The sequence below is a fragment of the Temnothorax curvispinosus genome, unplaced genomic scaffold, assembly GCF_003070985.1.
Source record: "Temnothorax curvispinosus isolate PA1 unplaced genomic scaffold, ASM307098v1 QBEX01007541.1, whole genome shotgun sequence".
NCBI classification, from domain to species: Eukaryota; Metazoa; Arthropoda; class Insecta; order Hymenoptera; family Formicidae; genus Temnothorax; species Temnothorax curvispinosus.
In genome coordinates, this window is record NW_020217321.1 from 141,022 (window position 1) to 159,275 (window position 18,254).

Genomic DNA, 18,254 nt, shown 5'->3' on the forward strand with positions numbered 1-18,254 from the left:
TCGACTGTGATTGGTCAATTTCTTAAAGATTACGGCTTAAATCAACGGTTACGGCTATTATAAATCAACCCTTAGGGCTGTGCCTTAAGTTCTTGACTGTGATTGGCTGATTTGCTTACTGAGTTTTAAGTTTTTCTATGTGCCACGGCATATGGTCGTAACTCGTCGTAATCGCTATCGTAAGTTCATCGTATGAGTTGATTCAGCTTGAACTCTTTACAATTACGACGCTTGTCTGGCGTTACAACATATAAAGCCAATTAAAAGATTAGTGCTAAGAAAAAAACTGAAAAAAACCGGCTAGAATCACGGCTTTAGTATTCTCCAATTCGCAATAATCGCAATTTCGATCGTTGCGTAATCTGACGTGATTTCAGCGGCTTTCCAGCAAGGCTGCGTTCCGATATTCACTGCAAGTACTGAAAATCTATAGTTTACGTAACGTACACTATAGATTTTCAGTACTGACAGTGAATATCGGAACGCAGCCCAAGTAACACAAGTCGACACAAGTGTCGTTTTGTCTTTGTTACTCATTGCCAAAAAAGTAAGATAGAACGACGTTTGTGTCGACTTGTGTCGCTTGCTCTGGAAAGCTCCCTTCGATATGGCGCACTACTCGAAAGTCGAAAATACAAATACTTCAACTTCAGCTCGTTTCAGCTCGATAGGATTTCAAGATATGGATCATGAGTCATGACGCTCGCGCGATAAATATCAGGCACGATCTTGGCGCGATCGCGATTTCCGAGACCATGTTTCGCGTCTTTCGCGATGTTTAATTTGAAAGTAAAATCAGGCTTTAAGGCTCAGTCACAATGAGAAAAATTAAGAATAAGATAAAGGAATAAGGAATAAGGCATGTTGCATCTCACTTTAATGTACATGTACTGAAGTGAGATGCGACATTCCCTTATTCCTTATTCCTTTATCTTATTCCTTATTTTTCTCATTGTGACTGAGCCCTTACGAGACCTCGCAGATCGCCGGTGGACGGCGGTACGAGATAAGTGAGCGCCTGAGCGGCGCTCCGTTATCGCGTCGTTAATGAACAACGTATGACGTAGTGATGAGACACGAGGTCGGTCATGTAATTTCTCGCGACGCACGAGCACGAGGCATGCCGGCGAGTACGTATTCGAACGCAACAGCGTGCATTCCTTCGAGTCTCACGTGTGGACGACGATCGTCTACGGATACGGAATACGGATCCGCGAGGACAAACGGAGGAGACAGATCCTGTCTTTTTCTCTTTCTCCGTCGCTCCTACGACAATTTTTGCCGCGTAACGAGATAGAGTTCTCGCGACGCGAAAACCACATGACGGAACACACGCGACGGAAAAATCACATATACCGGCGCCTTAACCTTCTGTTACGTAAACTCATGCTGCCGGATTTTCCGCGCCTTAACCTTGACCCTTTTCAGTGATGGGACATGTCGCGTCAGATCGCATGATGCAACAGGAGCCGGCGGCCGGCCACGGGACAACGTGGAGTCCGCTCGACGCGTTTCAGGATGGCGCGCATTGCGAGTACGCGGTGATCGTGCTGAATCGTCCCATATACTGGAGGCACGACGTGCTGCTTCAATTCTGGCGCAAAGGTATGCCGATTAAAGATACGCATATCTTGTGATCCTGTCGTTTGTTCTTGCGGTTGCCAAAGAATTACAACCAAGTGCCACAACTTACATTGTTAATTTATGTATCTCTTTATGTAAGCAGCTCGAGTCACCGTCACTGTGGATGGCGGAACGCAAAGGTGGCTGAAATATCTGGAGGAACAGGGGATAGACGTATTGAACGACGAGCGATACGTACCGAATCTTATCACAGGAGATATGGACAGCTGTCCGCTGTCCCTGATCCAGAAGTTGAGAAGTATAGGATCTACTGTCATTGAGACGCCCGATCAGAATCACACAGATTATACCAAAGCTTTGTTGCAAGTTGCGCACTACGCCAGAACGCGCAATATAAATGTAATTCTAGAAATTCTTGTTAATGTTCCTTTGAAATTAATGTTGTATGTAATGAAACGAATAATATTTTATTTTTGGCAGTTAGGTGAAATATACGTGCTTGCAGAAACGTCGGGCAGATTCGACCATATCATCGGCAACGTCAATACCTTGTACAAAAGTGAGAAGCTCGTGGGAAATATACGGGTAGAGTGTCTATTTGATAGATAGACTTGTGATTGCGTCTCCATGTTACGTATTCTGATCGAGATCATTTTTACAGGTACTACAAGTCGCAAGCAACTCTTTAACATGGATATTAAAACCTGGTTTGCACAGAATACATATACCACAGATCCTGGTAGAACAGAAGTCTTGGTGTGGTCTACTACCATTCGGTTGTTCCGTTAATTGTATATCAACAACTGGTTTGAAATGGAATTTAAGTATGTTTTATATATCTCATTTATTTCATCTAGATCTAGAAATTAATAAGTCGCATCAATATGTTGAACAATCTTTCTGATTTGCTTTTCTTATGCTTCAGATAACTCAACTATGCAATTTGGCGGTTTGATAAGTACCTCAAATACGTATGAAAATTCTGAAGTGACTGTAAATACAGATACATCGGTAATATGGACTATGGGTATAGAGTCTCTTAAGGATAATGCAAATGATGAAGCGTCGTAATATTAGCCTGCCATTAGATAATAATGTGGATAGATGATGCAAATTATCAGACATAGTTTTAGAGGTCAGGTGGATTAAATTAGCTCTGTCTAAGGTATTTTTTATTTGAATAGGTAGTAAACTAGATCTGCATGAAATTGAAAACAATGGCTGTGTTCAACAGAGAAATGCTTTGCAAAATTCATGGATTTGATTGGTGTATACTCTTGCAATTAGCTTCGGCCAAAATTAAAAGCATATATCAATCAGATTTCTCTATTGAACCAATTTTAAATTCAGTCTTGAATCTTTTGGCTATTGGCATTAGTACTATCGCAGGATAAAACTATTATAATAATGTGTGATAACAATGAGGTAGTAGGTGTATGCAAAAATTTTAGTCTTTTTCTTCAGCGCTCTATTATCATTATTTAAATCTCAAATAAATTCTTGCCTTTCTGCGTTTTTAAATTGGTCATGAATTAAGTTTGTAAATCATCATCATATGTCATGATTTAATGATAAACACAATCTGGTAAAACAATAGTGAACACGATGAGCGACGAAAACCGCATGTTGCTCTTTGTATTCAGCAAATCATCTTTGATTTGGGCTGGGAAATTTACCCGAGTTGACGCCTTCGGATTATCATCTATTCCGATCGATGCAGCATTCTTTAGCCGGACAGCGCTTTCAAAATGTGAATGAAATACGAAAATAGATCCACGATTTTATTGCCTCCAAACCGATGTTTTTTGTAAAGAAATCCATAATTTGCTCGAAAGATGACAGAAAGTTACAGAAAACGAAGGAAAATATTTTGATAACTGAATTGTATTACATATATTATGCACCTAAAGCGAAAAAAAGACTAAAACTTTTGCATACACCTAATACATTATTTACTTACTGTGTGCACACGAGTTTTGTTCGAAAAATAGTGTTTCCCATTTTAGAATAAAAAAACTGGTTACCCAACCATAAATTATATGTAGGATTATAAGAGTGAGATATTGTATTTATATCAGCTGTGAATTTCCCAATTTTTTTTGCAATTGTTTTACGTGTGATTCATACCAAATGTTATCAGATTAATTAGTTCTACTGCTTAGCGGTATCGGGTACCACGTTATCAGATATTAATTCTTAAATATAGGTGCAATATGTTAGGCATAATATTGCTGCGAGACTCAATGAAGTAAATCTTGCAGTAGCTATACCGTTATGTACGTATTATACATTCCAATGGATGATATTAGTTGAAAAGAATATAAAATATAGTTTGCGGTTCCTATTCTGTTTACGTAGTCATATGAAACCAAAGCCATGATATAGTTACATGACATTTTTAATACATATGTATGAATGTATTAGTTTTTTATCAATCTCCATTACAGTTTTCTACCTCGCAAACTTATATTCTTTCATTCAAAACTTTTAATTAGCTTCTTAAAACTAAAATGTGTATAAAGGCTAAGAGTCGAAATCGAATTTGAGACCTATACATGATTGAAACTAGAATTTTTTGTATAGATATCTACATACAGATATCCGATTAAGAAGTGTTTGCTCTCATTTGTGCGTTGATTTTCGATCTTTAGTATATTCGCTGCTGATTTATTTTATAGTGAAATGCAATATTTGTCTACAGGCAACACAAAAGTCTAAGAAATATAAATACGTAAAAATATTTTTTTAGACATTTTAGATTTTTGTTCAAGAAGACGAATAAACAGATTCCACGCACGAAGAACCGCGTCCGACCCTAATTGCCTCTTTTCTCTCTTATTTTTAATTCTCGAGGGTCATTCTATGATTTTATTAGATTTTTGTGTTGTTTGGATGACTACGAAATATTTCTTACGTCGCACACGATTTGTAGTACTTTAATGGATCTGTACATAGTTAGCACACGATGTAAGAAGTATAAAACTCAAATCTCGTTAAATCTCTCGAATGTTTCTAGGTAGCACAGCGAAACGTGTTTATCGCAAATATTTGGCACACCGAGAGTGTCGAGTCGAAATAGTATTCTGGGCAGTACCTGCCGCTTTATAGCCGCCCGCATTCGTGAGCCGTAATATTTGACTCGCATGTATGTACTTGCATGTATAACAGCGGATCGCTACCGCCGCTATCGGGGCTAGAATCGGAGCCGTGTACTTCGTCGATCAGCTGTCACGAATGTTTACATTCGTCGGCCGAGTGCCGGCTTGTGGTGGGGTCCGTGGGGTCGCGGCCACCGTCCAGTTTCTTTCGGCCCGTCGCGTCGCGCGGTTCACGTAATCCACGAGTGCTTTATTGTGCCTTATCGTCGCGCTGTCGCGCGGTATCGAGCAAATGCCAACGCGTATCTTCCCTTGCTTTTCGGAATCGGGTAAGCTTTGCGACCCTCCTTGCGACAGGAATCGCAGCGGGTTTATAAAAGAACACGTAGCAAAATATCTCTTGAAAATATTTATTTAACGAGAGTATTATGCAGCGAGTAAAAATACTGTAAATTAGTATCTAAGTTAACATGCCGGTTAAAAGGGATAGATTTGTGGCTGGTTGATTTGACATCGATTATCACGACATCCTACGATAATAAGTTTATATTGGAGTTTGTAACATTGTTATGCTGACTCGAATGTTTTTATTGTTATATCGTTTGATAATCTTGACGCATTTGCACTGGTTATATATTTTGTATGCGTGTGGCCGTTCTTAAACGAGTTTGCTCTGAAGATTGTGAACGGGTGTAACGCACAATATCCCAATGTTTAAATAAAGAGATTATTGTTGCAAATGGTTTTGGCAGTTATCATCGAAAGTTAAAATCATTAATTGACGAAAGAAATTCTCATGTGTTTCAAACAGAAAAAATTTCAAGTAAGTCACAAAATTGAAAAGGAAAATGTTACCATACATGAGACGAAACTTGGAGCAACTCAGATCTATTTTTATTGCTCGTCTTGTCTTTTAATGTTGACAGCCGTGACACATCTCCGGATGTTCTTGCATCTACTATCAAAATACGATGTTTTCTCTCTTTCTGAAGAATTGCGTAGACGTTGCGAGAGATTCTTTTTACACTACGGATGTTCGGGTTACGAATTTGTTTATAAATTTCTATGTAAAACGCACTTTCGTGTACATTTAATCGTATGTAAAATCTATTCATTGATTAAAACAATGGCTGCGTTCTGCCGATACTCCGCTAGCCAGCAATCGTGAGTAGTCGCTCGTTTCCTCTCCTTTTAATCCATTGGGTCAAAGGAGAAGAAACGAGCGACTGCTCATGATTGCTAGGCTAGCGGAGTATCGGCAGAACGCAGCCAATCCTACAATAACAACAATAATATTTGTACAATATTCTAAAAGAATCGACATGTTTTAACCGAGTGCGAGGTAATGAGCAACCGAGATGAAACTTCCGAAACAACCAAGTGATGATGCACAGAAATCGTGGCCTGCGATGCGGGAGCTTTCCTCAGGCCTCGTACGTCCTCAAACTTCAAACAATCGGCTGTTCTAATAAACGTTCGGATTTCCGTTTCGTGAGACGCGAAACGCGCTTTTCGACAGCAACTCGAGAGAGCCTCGCTAGACGCACTTCGGACGCGGACAAATAGTCGCGCTTGGCTCCGAGTTGCCGCGGCTCGAGCCACCGAAATGGTGTCAGACACCGAGTGTAAATAACCTTATGAACGTAAGAATAGACATACGAGACGAATCGGGTTTATGTATCTCTTCTGCCTCGCGCTGCGCCGCGGGGAGAGAACTCCCGGCGGTCGCGCGACAGGATTCCGGTTTCAAACCGTCGCGTCGGTCGTCGCGGCGACGAGTCTCGACTTCGGGCACATTGGGTCCCTAAATAATAGACGCGACAACTCTTTGTCTCGCTTTCTCCCAAACAGCACGCCTGCATGTCTAAAAGACATCTTTAAGACATGCATGCTGTCTGGGTTTTCTTTTTTTATAACTAAAACAACGCTATCGAGTTCGAACGAAAATTTAGTTTGAAATTGTGACGGTTTTGATTTATGGGCCGTAAAGTTTGTCTAGTTGTAAATTCGCGCCTCGTTACACGTGCGAGCACTTGCCGCTGAATCTCGCGTAAATACGGGGTCTTAACTTGTGCAATATATACGGTGGCTCTGCCGTCGATCTTATTTTCGCATTCAGCTGCGGTGGCGTTAATATTACGCTTGTCTACGGACCACGTCTGATCTTGTATGAGCCAAGTCAAATAATTGGCGAAACGCCTCTGATTACTCAGAGGTTCGTTTAATCAAACTTCGGAACGAAACTTGAGTTTAGGGCACTGGTGTGGGAAAACTCAAATGGGCAGTTTTCCAGCAGCTTTTCAATATCAGAGTGTTATTAGATCATAGACGACGTTGACATGCATATCGTTTGTTCTTGCGTCTAATGCTAAGTTCGGTAGACTGATTCTGCGTCTCATGTTATCTGAAGAATGCCCTGATGGAAAAATGCTTCAGAATTTTTTATATTATTAATCAGAATTTCTATAAAAATTTTCAGACTTCTCAAAATGCTCAGAATTTTTCAGATTTTTAAATACGAATTGGAACGTTTTTCAGACAAAATGAGAATAAAAATTTCAAAATTTTCCCGCCAACACATCTTTGGAGAAATCTGAATAAATATAAGAAAATTTTTCAGAAATTTTTATTCATACGGATACTGAGATATTGCGAAAATCTTCATCCAATTATTTCTAAAAGTATCTGAGAGAGACTTTTATGTATTTTTTTTAAATTTCTCATAGTCTCAATTCTTAGAAAATTTCTGAGAAAAAATGATAAATTTTTTTACCAGGGTGACGAATCAAAGGAATAAGAGATCGCACTTGGCGCAACAATCACATTGTTATCGAAATATTACAACGAGAACTCTGTTTCTTTTCAATTCTGTGATTTTGCTGAATTTTCCGGAGTAGAAAGCATACGAATCAATTAATTAATGATTTTAACTTTTGGTACCAACGATACAGTGATACGATAATATGTGTAATACAATTTATCGGTATCTACTGCAAAAGCCATTTGCGACATAACAATCTCTTATGGAAACGTCGGGATATAATTGTGTTGCGTCTTATCCTCTCGGTCAGCTTCGAGGAATAGTTGCTCACGATATATATCTCGAGAAAACATATTTTTCGCCACAGAGAGCCCGCCGAAAAGCGGGATGATTCCGTGTACCGAGCATACAAAAAGCTGCATATATCTTGTATAAATAGCATCGTGATATACGAAGCGACGCGTACGCAAGGGACCTGCAAACAACGAGCTCGTTTTACGGTCGGTTGGCGAAATATCGCGAATAGTACAAATATACGAAGGCGTTATACCTGCGCGGGAGTGCGTATCTGCGTCGAGTCTATCTGTGAGATTGTTGCCGTAACGGCGGTCGTTGAAAAACTCTTTCATCTTCGCACGACTGCAGTGCCAAGCCAGTCGCTTTATGCACGTGTCGGATATAAATAAAGCGCCCGGTATCGATTTTCCGCATGTCGAAGGGTGACGGAAGGGTCGCAGAAATTGTAATCAATATTGATAGTCAATCACCTTGGCACACACGCCATACTTGTCAGTTAATTAGCGTCGATTATGATAATCGAAATTATACTATTTGTACGAAAAGATGCACAAAATATTTTTTTCGAAAGAATAAGTGTATATTAATTTGAAATCGATTTTTCCTTGGAAAAATATTGTGGGAGAGCATTACTTGACGCTACCTAGCTCTTAATACTAAATATTTTTGCAACTATCCTGGTGACAAAATTTCTCATATTTTCTCAGAAATTTTTTAAGACTTGAGACTTATGAAAAATTTTGGAAAAATATATAACTCAGAACTTTCAGAAATAATTGGATGAGGATTTTTAAAATTTCAGTATCGGTATATATATCTATGAAAATTTCTGATAAATTACACAGATTTTCTCATATTTATTCAGATTTTTACAAAGATGTATTGGCAGGAAAAATCTGAAATATTTCATTATTATTTTGTCTGAGTTTTCCTTTTCAATTCGTACATAAAAAATTTGAAAAATTCTGAGTATTCTGAGAAAGTCCGAAAATTTTTATAGAAATTCTGATTAATAATATGAAAAATTCTGAGACATTTTTCCACCAGGATAATTCTCAATTAATTATATAAATCCACTAAAGTTTACATGAAATTAAAGGAAGAATCGATTTTATCAATTTCAAAGCTTATTTATAGTACCCGGAAAAGCTCTCGATTTCAAATTATTTCTTAACTCAAAAGCTATCCGTTCACCGATATTTTCGTCGTGGAAACAACTCCAAATTGATCAAAGAATCTGTGGATTAAAGCTCTTCTCTCCTTCTGAGAGAGGTCTGGGACACCCCGCATTACGCAGTTTTCTGCACGACTGTGCGATGAGGTAATCGAACGATCCATAGACTCCGTCTCGTATATATACAGTATACAATTCTGTCGAGAGTAAAAGTTCGATGCCCCTGTCGGCGGTTCGTACCCTACTTTGTTAGTTTCGCTTTAGCTTCGTCCTTTTTCTTTGGCGCAGTTTACTCGCTCTCTCCTTGACACGTGCTGGAACTTAATGACTGAGGAAAGAAATTCAAAATTTATCTCTCCGGTTTTATTCAATTTTTTGTTTTTTATATTTTTATTTCTGCTTGTCGCAGGACATTAATTTATCCGATAACTTATATGGACCAGAAGAAAGAAGCAATTTATCTGAATTTGTGCGCACGTGCGTTAGACGTCAATAATTAGTCAATTATCAAATGTCAGTCAAGTAAATCCCAAGTTAAATTACTTTATTAACTTTTATGATAAATATAATACATATGTATATAAAATATAGGCTATATGATATAATAATATAGAACGTAATAAAAATATGAGTGCATACTAAATAGATGGACAAATGCTCGTTTTTCGTCATTTTTTAAAGTTTCCTCCTGTCATTATTATGACTCAGTTCTGTTTACGACATAATGACACTTTATTTATAGTGAAATAATTTGTGCGAGAACTGTGCTGTTTTATCTCAAGGTTATAAGCACTTCGAAGAAGTCTTTAGGAGATTCTTGTGTAATACGCCCGTGCATTTTGCAACTAAACGATTATGTACACGGTGGATGTAAGGTTTGTTTGAAATTGCGAATTGTTTGGCACACGCTATCGTGAAGCACGCACGATAATTCTGCAATGAATACAGAAATAGAGACCCGCGTAATTCACGTTTAGATTATAAAACGCGCCGTTTACAATCGACCCTTTCTAGTGCTGTTTAAATGAAAGAAGGACGGTGTTCTTTAATTAATATAAATTGGTGCCAGATCTTCGTTTGCCTCGACAGGGCTTTACTTTGACAGTATTTTAATTTCAGACCACTAAGATTTTAAGACCCACGAAATTTAGAAGGGATCACGGAGAAGAGATCGTCGCCACGACGTAAAGAAACGATTTTCAATGGTTGATTATTCAAGAACATTTGACCCTCGAGATCGTTTGTCTCCTTCGTTTTCGTTAGGAAACTCTCTAAATCTCATAAAGTGATTTTGCCACTAATATATTAGAGTGATTGCGATGGTCACTCCAAAAGAAAGCGTTATCACTCTAATTTGAGCAAATGCGGGCACTCATAAGGTATAGGAGTGAATTTTTTACTCAAATTTTTTAGAGCGGCTACTCTATCGGAGTGATAATGATCTCACTCTAAAACTATAGTGAAATCACGATTTGCTAGAGATTGACTGATAAATGATTCTAATAGAAAATAGAATGAAATTTTCCACTCAAAATTGTAGAGTGACGTGATTCATTCCTATGGACATTTATCTATTGCACTCGAAAAGAGTGCCCTTTCACTCGAATGTGATTTTACTCCAACTTATAGAACGCAATTTTACTCTTAGAGTGGCGAATCACTCAAAGTGCACAGGGTCAATTTTCACTTTTCGTTACACTTGCATATCACTCGTTTTTGTGTGGGTGATATTTTACTCTCAGATTTTTAGAGAACATAGTCACGTTCAAATTTAGCCGAAGAATTTGAAACATTTTTTTCACATATTTTGTATGTGACTCGCGAATCCCGAAGGAATAAGACGTCGCAGCATCTTTTGTCGCGGTTTCGTTAGGCAGATGGACCGCGGTTGGACCGCTTATTAGGGTCACTCAGTGACTGATTGGTGTCCAAGGTTCCCGCTTAAACGTGTCTTTCGCCAATCGCTTGCGCGGTTGCTCAATTTGGTACGCGGCTGGGTTTGATATGCGGCGAGCGATGTGTCCGCGAGCGAAAGGCCGTGGTTATCCGGTGGATAGCTAAGAAGCCTTTCTGAAGAAAGGTCTGGTGACCGACGACGACGATAAATGTGTCATTCGTGCAGCCGGATCGAAGATGCAGAGATTAATTATTATTACTCTACGGCCGTAAATTCTGCGCGAAAGAATTCTAGAGCGTTTCATGTTGCTATTATACGCGAGCTGTGTTTTATTCTAAAATCGTTGAAAAATCATTTTTTTATATCCTTTGGATCCCTTTTAACTATAGATCGAATCAAACTCTTTGAAAATAGGTTTTTAAAAATCTCAAACTAGTTAACGATTGAAAATAATTGATGAACCACCGATCCGAAATTAAGCGTTATTCAATGTTTAACTTGTTATTATTAAGAGTTATTGCGAGAATTATGCCCCATTTTAATGTTATTCGTCAAATTTAATTTTACAGAACTATATGCAATAAAATTTACATATAAGGCGTAACATAAATTATTTAACTTTTTGATCTCTACACAGAAAAAAGAACATTTTTGTTTAGAGAATATCTTTATTTTTGACATGTAAATCTTAAAATGACATTATACAGCGTTAAACGAAGATAAATTACTTGTATTAAAACATTATCCCTTTCTGAAAAAGGTAAATAAAATTTTATAAAGAAAAATATATTCTTACTATTCAAAAATAATTTTTATTACTGGAAAGCACAGAAAATATTTTGGCATAGAGAATAACAGTACTTTCAAGCCAAGAATATTCATATTATAACGATAAAGACAGTTTAATCTTATTTTAAAATTCAATATTCTCTACGTGAACACAATGTTGATTCAATTTTATTGTTATAACGAAGAAGAAAAAATCGGAAGAAGAATAAAACATCATTATCATCAAAATAATCATATTTTGTACTCTTTATGTAATAATTATAATATTCAAATTAAATTATAATATTCTTGAAATACATGAATATGAAATTCTTTCAAGAAAAATATATATTCATGCTTATATATGAAATAATGATTGTGTTGATTTGAATATATTTGTTTTGATTAAAGACTAATTTTTTTTCTGTGTATGAACAAAATTTTAAATTATCTTGTTTGGGATCACATTAGTGAGGATTCGAGATTCTTCTGATTGTAAGATTTTTTATTATAAGTATTATCCTTTTCAAGCATGAAGGCACGCATTTTTCGTTTTATTGGATTTTGTATGTGTATCGGTACCGATACCGCGAAAAACTGTGAACTAACCGACTAGTTTTTAGTGGCCCACATTCAAATACTATTCTTAACAGAATTACAGTAATGCTGCTCGATCTGTTATGCAATGCATATAGAATACTATTACGTAGTGCCAATACCAATTTGTTAAAACTGTTTGTCAAACGTTTGACCTTTCGTTGCTGCTAACTGTGCATTTATGGACCGCAGTACATATCAATTGATTTATGTCAATTACGTTGACGATACGATTGTATAAAATTTATTTTAATAGTAGATATATATTTACTACTACTAAAATTAAGATTCTTACTTTGCAACACTTTTCTGTTATATCATTAAAGTCAATAATAAAAAAATTAACCGTGTGGAAAGCTTTTGACGAGATATATTTTAAGCAAAGCATAACAATTTCGTCGTTTAAATTAATGAACGATAACAACGAGCAACAATATAGCGATAATTAATATCCAATTAAGAAATTAAGCAAGTGACGTTTTTTTTATTAGATACATTGCAATAAAAAAAGCCTCTTGTAAAGTAAAGAGGCTACCCAAAAATTGCATCTCGTAAATATATTACGGATGCGGTTAAAATTTTTATCTGGGTTTCAGCAACAGTACTCTCACTAAACGATCATTGAGCACTTTGCTCCCCAAAGACAAGGATAAGTCTTCTTGTATCCTTGGCCTTATATACGCTAACTGTGATATTCTGCTCACGAGAAAGTATTGCCATCTTTTGGCGGACTAGGAAACTACAAAGTATATACAGGGTGGACTTAAAATACTCATCATTATTAATCATTACTTTACCTATATATCTTATAAAAAATAGAGTATAATTATATGAAAATTCTTGTCATTTTTGTTTTTAAAGCAATAATAGCAATAATGACAATTTGAATAAAAAGCTGTTGTTTCAACTATTAATTTAAGATTGAATATTTAAGGAGATATGATCACTGAGATATAAGTATGGAAAAGGCACTGACTCGGCTGGCGCGAGCCGAGAGAGAATTAAATTCGTCGGATCGCTGTCTCTGTCATGCAGTTTGTGTGATAAAGATAACTATATAGCTCTCTCAATAATATGCGTATGCTTCTTGTACAGAGAGAGATCCCACAATGTCTATCTGTCTCAGACTCGTTTTTCGCCTACGGGCGTAGCATCGTAGTGCCCACTCCATACTTATATCTCAGTGGGTATAATCGATTATTTGTGAAGGTAGATAGCGAGAGGGGTACACTTATCCCCTTATGTATTAGCAATACTAACATAAATTATAAAAAATTTTTAATAATAAAAAAAGCTATTTTATAATTTATTATAATAAAAAGGTAACAGACAATGCCAATTTTTAATTCCGAATAATATTAATGTTAATATTATTAGAAAATATAAATAATTTGATGTTTTGTGTTCGAAAATTATTGATTATTTGACAACGTTGCATTTTTAAAAGTGGTAAAAAAGACATGTACTTATATTTTACAAATTGAATAATTTTTTTTAAAAAGCAATGTGTTGCAAAACTATGTGTTTTCTTTACACCAATTGATTCATCTTATTATTCTATACATAAAAGTGTTAAAGTACACTTACCAAAAAATGAATAGTTTACGAGTTAGTTTATATTTCATATCAAAATGTACCAGATAATAAAGTATAAAATATCTCGTAAACTATTAATTTTTTGATAACTTTACTTTAATACTTTTATATGCAGAATAACTAGAAGAATCATATTATGTAAAAAAAATTATACAATTCTATTGAAAAAAATGGCGATAACCTTTATGTGACTTTAAAAAATCGCTTTTTTCGAAAAATTGATTTTACCATTATTTGTCCCCTTTCAGACGATACAACTTTCGTCTGGAACATTTTTCTTTTAAATGCTTTCTTTTCAAGATATTCAAGTGTCTCAATTTAAATGCCTTATTCTGTGTAAAACTCTAACTTTAATTTTTATTTTTTTAGAATTAAACTACATGATCAATCGGCTTGAAATTTTAATGTGATATTAGTTTTGCTTTAAATAATATTCTGTATAAGTTTTAAACAGGTCAAAGTATTTCGATTAAATGTTGAAATGACACAGAAAGTCACTTCAATTTTTCGAAAATTTTTTTACTTATCAAAATTACGAGAAGCTATCTCTCTCTCTCTCTCTCTCTCTCTCTCTCTCTCTCTCTCTCTCGCTTATACGATTTGCAGACTTCCCTGCCTTGAATCTTGATGGCTAGAATCTATAATTATTATTTATGCAACTGTATAAGTGTACACACGCGCCAAATTCATTATTCTCATGTCATTAGTGTCATGAAAGCCATGACAACCGGAATGTATGTACATGTAACTATTATTTGAAGTTCGTATTTATCCATGGTAACAACGAGTGGACGAGCTTCAATCGTAGGCACTAATTTAGGCATTGTAGAGCTTTAATACGGCTGTCCTAGTTGAAGATCTGTCCGTATGGGACGTCACGCAATTGCAGTGCGACCCGGCATTACTAATACGTTTTTAATTTGCCATTATTACAGGTTGATATAGACGCGAGCATTGAAAGACTTATTCGGAATACGGTTTCCGTTATACCTCCGAAATATTTGGCCGACGATAGCTCGGTAGACCTTCTTTACAAACTCTTTCTCACGACACTCAAGACTTTTCTCAAAAGTGTTATTTCTACTTTGATATACATGGAAATAATTTTGCACATTTTTACCGATTTATAAAATAAATAAAGAATCGCAAATATAATTGAAAATATGAAGAATAAAGAAGTATTTTTTCTTTTTTTTCTATTTTGGAATTCTTAATCGTAAGTGATTAAGTGAACTACTCACTCATGCGATTTCTGACATTGACGAACGATTTCATTTTTTATATTGGCATATTCTTCATATTCATAATCATGAGACCGGAATTCATGGATTATCGCTGTATTGAACGAACCATCACGCGAGATAAGATTATCTGATTTTTATAATGTCATTAAATATTTTATATTACATACGATTTGTTCTTGCATTGATCGATCATTTCCGTCGCATTATCAGAGATAACAAATAGTCACGCGCAATTCCATGTAGCCCATCGGTCAATATTCTTTAAGATAAAAATATTTATTAATAATTATATGTAATTTTATAATTGATCGTAAATAATCTTTAATGTTATAAAAATAATGTTATAAAAATAAAATGTGATTTTTTTTGGGTACCAAATGAGAAAAGATTAATCGTATAGGTGATGATATTAATTTCACTCTTGAATTTTTCAACAAATAAAAACAGAAAAAACTGCTTAGAAAAAATCTACATATAAGTATAAAATATTCATATGTTTGTATTTTAATTGTAATCAATGTTTTACCGAATTAATTGGTGACTGACCACGAACGAACAACTAGATCTACTTCGCGAAAGAGCGAAAAGCTGTTGAAACTGTCACGTGAATCTAATCTACGGACATGACACATGACATCACGCGTGCTCTCCTTGGGAGGACCGCGCGCGCATACATGTAATGTAATAATGCTTCAATTTCATCGTTCCGCATAATGAAAGATGCCACTGGAGATACGGCAATTTGCGTAATAGTTGACCGTTAGATCGGAGGCCGCTCCGCGACAACCTAGAAACCGCAGAAGGATAAATCCTGACCTTACGAGACGTCGCGATTTTTATCATGGATGCCGAGTAGAGCGAGTCCTATGAAAGATTCGATGAGATCTTGCAAATTAACGCGATCATTTTTCGTTACTTTCCATTTTACGTCGACGCCAATGTTGATAGTCGATTGAGGCATCGATAACTAAACGGGTACGAACTTCAAATCTTCATAGAATTTCTAATCAGTACTGGACTCGTGCGCGTTAACAAAAACGCTGCTGTTTGTAATAGATTTCTCACGGTTCTTTATTACAATATATAATTAAGGTGTTTAAGCGTCTTTAATGCAGACGGCATAGATTTTTCTAAGAACTTAATGGCACAGGCAACACGCAATTCTGGTGGAAAAATGTCTCATATTTTCTCAGAAATTTTATGATACTTTCAGAAATAATTAAATGAGAATTTTCGGAAAATTTCAGTATTTGTATGTGCTAAAATTTTTGATAAATTGCGTAGATTTTCTCATATTTATTAAGATTTCTATAAAGATATGTTAACGGGAAAAATTTGAAATATTTCATTATTATTATAAGTACGAGGGTTGGTACGAAAGTAATGCTTCGTAATTTTTTTCTTTCGAATCTAGCTCCATAGAAAATTTTGCGTTTCACTGAGTTGTTATTTGAAGTCTCTAGTTGCATTATGTTGAGTGGTGTTGTGATCAGTTACGTTAGTGTGTCACACGGACAGTTCAAACTGGTGTGTGTTTTAGATACGCGTAACAGACAAGGACGATGATAATAATTTCTTACCGTGGAAGAAGACTTAAGATATATCATTAAGACGTCATATCGCACATCGAGAAGAATACTGTCACAAAAATTTACAATTTTTAGGAGAAAGGAAAAACGAAAATTTAATTAAATTTTTTTTAATTGTGAGATAACTAACGACATTACAATAACGATATTTTTTTATAATGACACTTATACTGTTTCTTGAAAAAATCTGGTATGATTCTGAAAAGAATTCTCACTCAAGACTTCCGCCAATCGGTTGGAAAAGATTCCAGCCTTTTTTGAGATGCGTCATTGTTTTTGTCATCAATAGTTCTGTTTTTATTAAATTTATATAGGCTTTAAAAGTAGAATAAATATGAAGTAAATTACATTTTTGAAGAGATAAATGTATTATAAAATTAGTACAAACGTAACAAACTAATGAAGTATTAATAAACTACGAAACAACGTCTAAAAAACAGTAATTATTGATAAAAAATTAATTAAATTAATTGAATTAATTAAATTATCAAAAAATAGACTCGTAAAAAGTACGATAAAATTTTAGAATATAATTGTCTTTGAGAAAAGTTCTCGAATTTCAGATTTCTTTTTGTTTCCTATAAATAACTTTTGAAAGTATGCTGGTTGTAGTTCTAAATGAGCAACGGTATTAGATTTTGATTTTCTCCTATTACTTAGTATTTTTTTGTAATTCTGCTGAGAGAAAAGATGTTTTAAAAAAAGAGATAGTATAAGGATTATTTTTTTCTACTTTTATAATTTTAATGTCTGTCATTATTACAATCTCATTCTCAGTTGTTTTTGAAAAATTGTTGCCAAGTAAATTTGCTAGAAAAAGATTTACTTATTTTGTAGTAGAAGACTGTCACAATACTTTCAAGTTGTGACGTTGTTCCATCAGTAGAAATACTGCGACACTCACTGTATTTATTCATTTATGACCCTATTCATCCAGCAACTGCAACTTAATCGGTTTAAAAGAATAAGAGTACGATATAATATGTCTCGATTTGGGACATTGTGTTCACTGGGAGGAGATGATTTTTCAGCTGTGATTAATTAAAGAAGTTATTCTGGGGAATTGTGTTCAAGAATATAGAAATGGATGAGAAATGGAGATTTTTTGTTTATTAATTTTAGGTAAATCTCTTAACGCAAAAGTATCTCGGTAAATAATGTCATTTCCTTTTCTAATTACGGAGTATCAATGTTTCTGAAGACTTTTTGAGTTGTCTACGTTGCATAAGTAACTGTAAACAACTGCAAGACAACGATTTTTTTTCAAGAAATAAGTTTGTATAGAGTCCTTCGCTCATCAAGGATCAATATGTAGAATTATACATATATACTATGGAGCTATACGAGCGATAGGAAAGTAATCAGAGAGATAACGAACATCTATACAAAGTGTGTTATACAAAGGTAGCACGACACCCGCGACTTATTATCATTCGCCTTATCTGGATACAGTATTCAAGGAGGGACAACAGCGGCGCGAAGTTTGTAAAAACCTATAAAAGTTTTTATACACTGTCCTGTTGTAATAAAATTTATAACTCACTTTTACATTAAAATTCAATGTGGCTTACATTAAAATCCAATCTAACGCATATACCAGTGTGCAAATATATATATATATATATATATATATATATATATATATATAT

At 35.2% G+C, this 18,254-nt stretch overlaps 2 protein-coding genes and 1 non-coding gene across 5 annotated transcripts in view; 2 read left to right on the forward strand and 1 right to left on the reverse strand.

The window, feature by feature from the left end:
• The first annotated feature begins 547 nt into the window (after window positions 1–547).
• On the forward strand, window positions 548–5,422 carry LOC112457146 (thiamin pyrophosphokinase 1). Of its 3 annotated transcripts, none has more exons than XM_025020051.1 (6): window positions 548–721; window positions 1,429–1,605; window positions 1,724–1,983; window positions 2,065–2,169; window positions 2,246–2,408; window positions 2,510–5,422. In XM_025020051.1, exons 2-6 carry the CDS (start codon window positions 1,431–1,433, stop codon window positions 2,653–2,655), a joined length of 849 nt encoding a protein of 282 aa, XP_024875819.1. In that variant the 5' UTR covers window positions 548–721; window positions 1,429–1,430; the 3' UTR covers window positions 2,656–5,422. The 3 variants fall into 3 exon arrangements, with proteins under 3 accessions (XP_024875819.1, XP_024875817.1, XP_024875818.1); XM_025020049.1 differs by lacking the exon at window positions 548–721 and adding an exon at window positions 1,017–1,130; XM_025020050.1 differs by lacking the exon at window positions 548–721 and adding an exon at window positions 1,017–1,130 and having other exon boundaries at window positions 1,727–1,983.
• Window positions 2,680–18,254, forward strand: part of LOC112457145 (V-type proton ATPase 116 kDa subunit a-like) — a 34,556-nt gene continuing 18,981 nt past the window's right edge. Inside the window, exon 1 of the mRNA XM_025020047.1 lies at window positions 2,680–5,011. The gene's annotated coding sequence lies outside the window, so the exon portion shown is untranslated. The remainder of the gene's footprint in view (window positions 5,012–18,254) is intronic.
• On the reverse strand, window positions 12,708–12,830 carry LOC112457157. The gene has a single exon (XR_003041061.1). It is a non-coding gene; the product is annotated as a U4atac minor spliceosomal RNA (small nuclear RNA).

Excerpts from the sequence above, each read along its gene's own strand:
- LOC112457146 (XM_025020049.1), top strand. The coding sequence starts at position 1,070 with ATGAGACACGAGGTCGGTCATGTAATTTCTCGCGACGCACGAGCACGA. Across the intron at positions 1,606-1,723 it reads GCTTCAATTCTGGCGCAAAG|CAGCTCGAGTCACCGTCACT; the intron begins GTATGCCGATTA and ends TCTTTATGTAAG. Across the intron at positions 2,409-2,509 it reads TGGTTTGAAATGGAATTTAA|ATAACTCAACTATGCAATTT; the intron begins GTATGTTTTATA and ends CTTATGCTTCAG.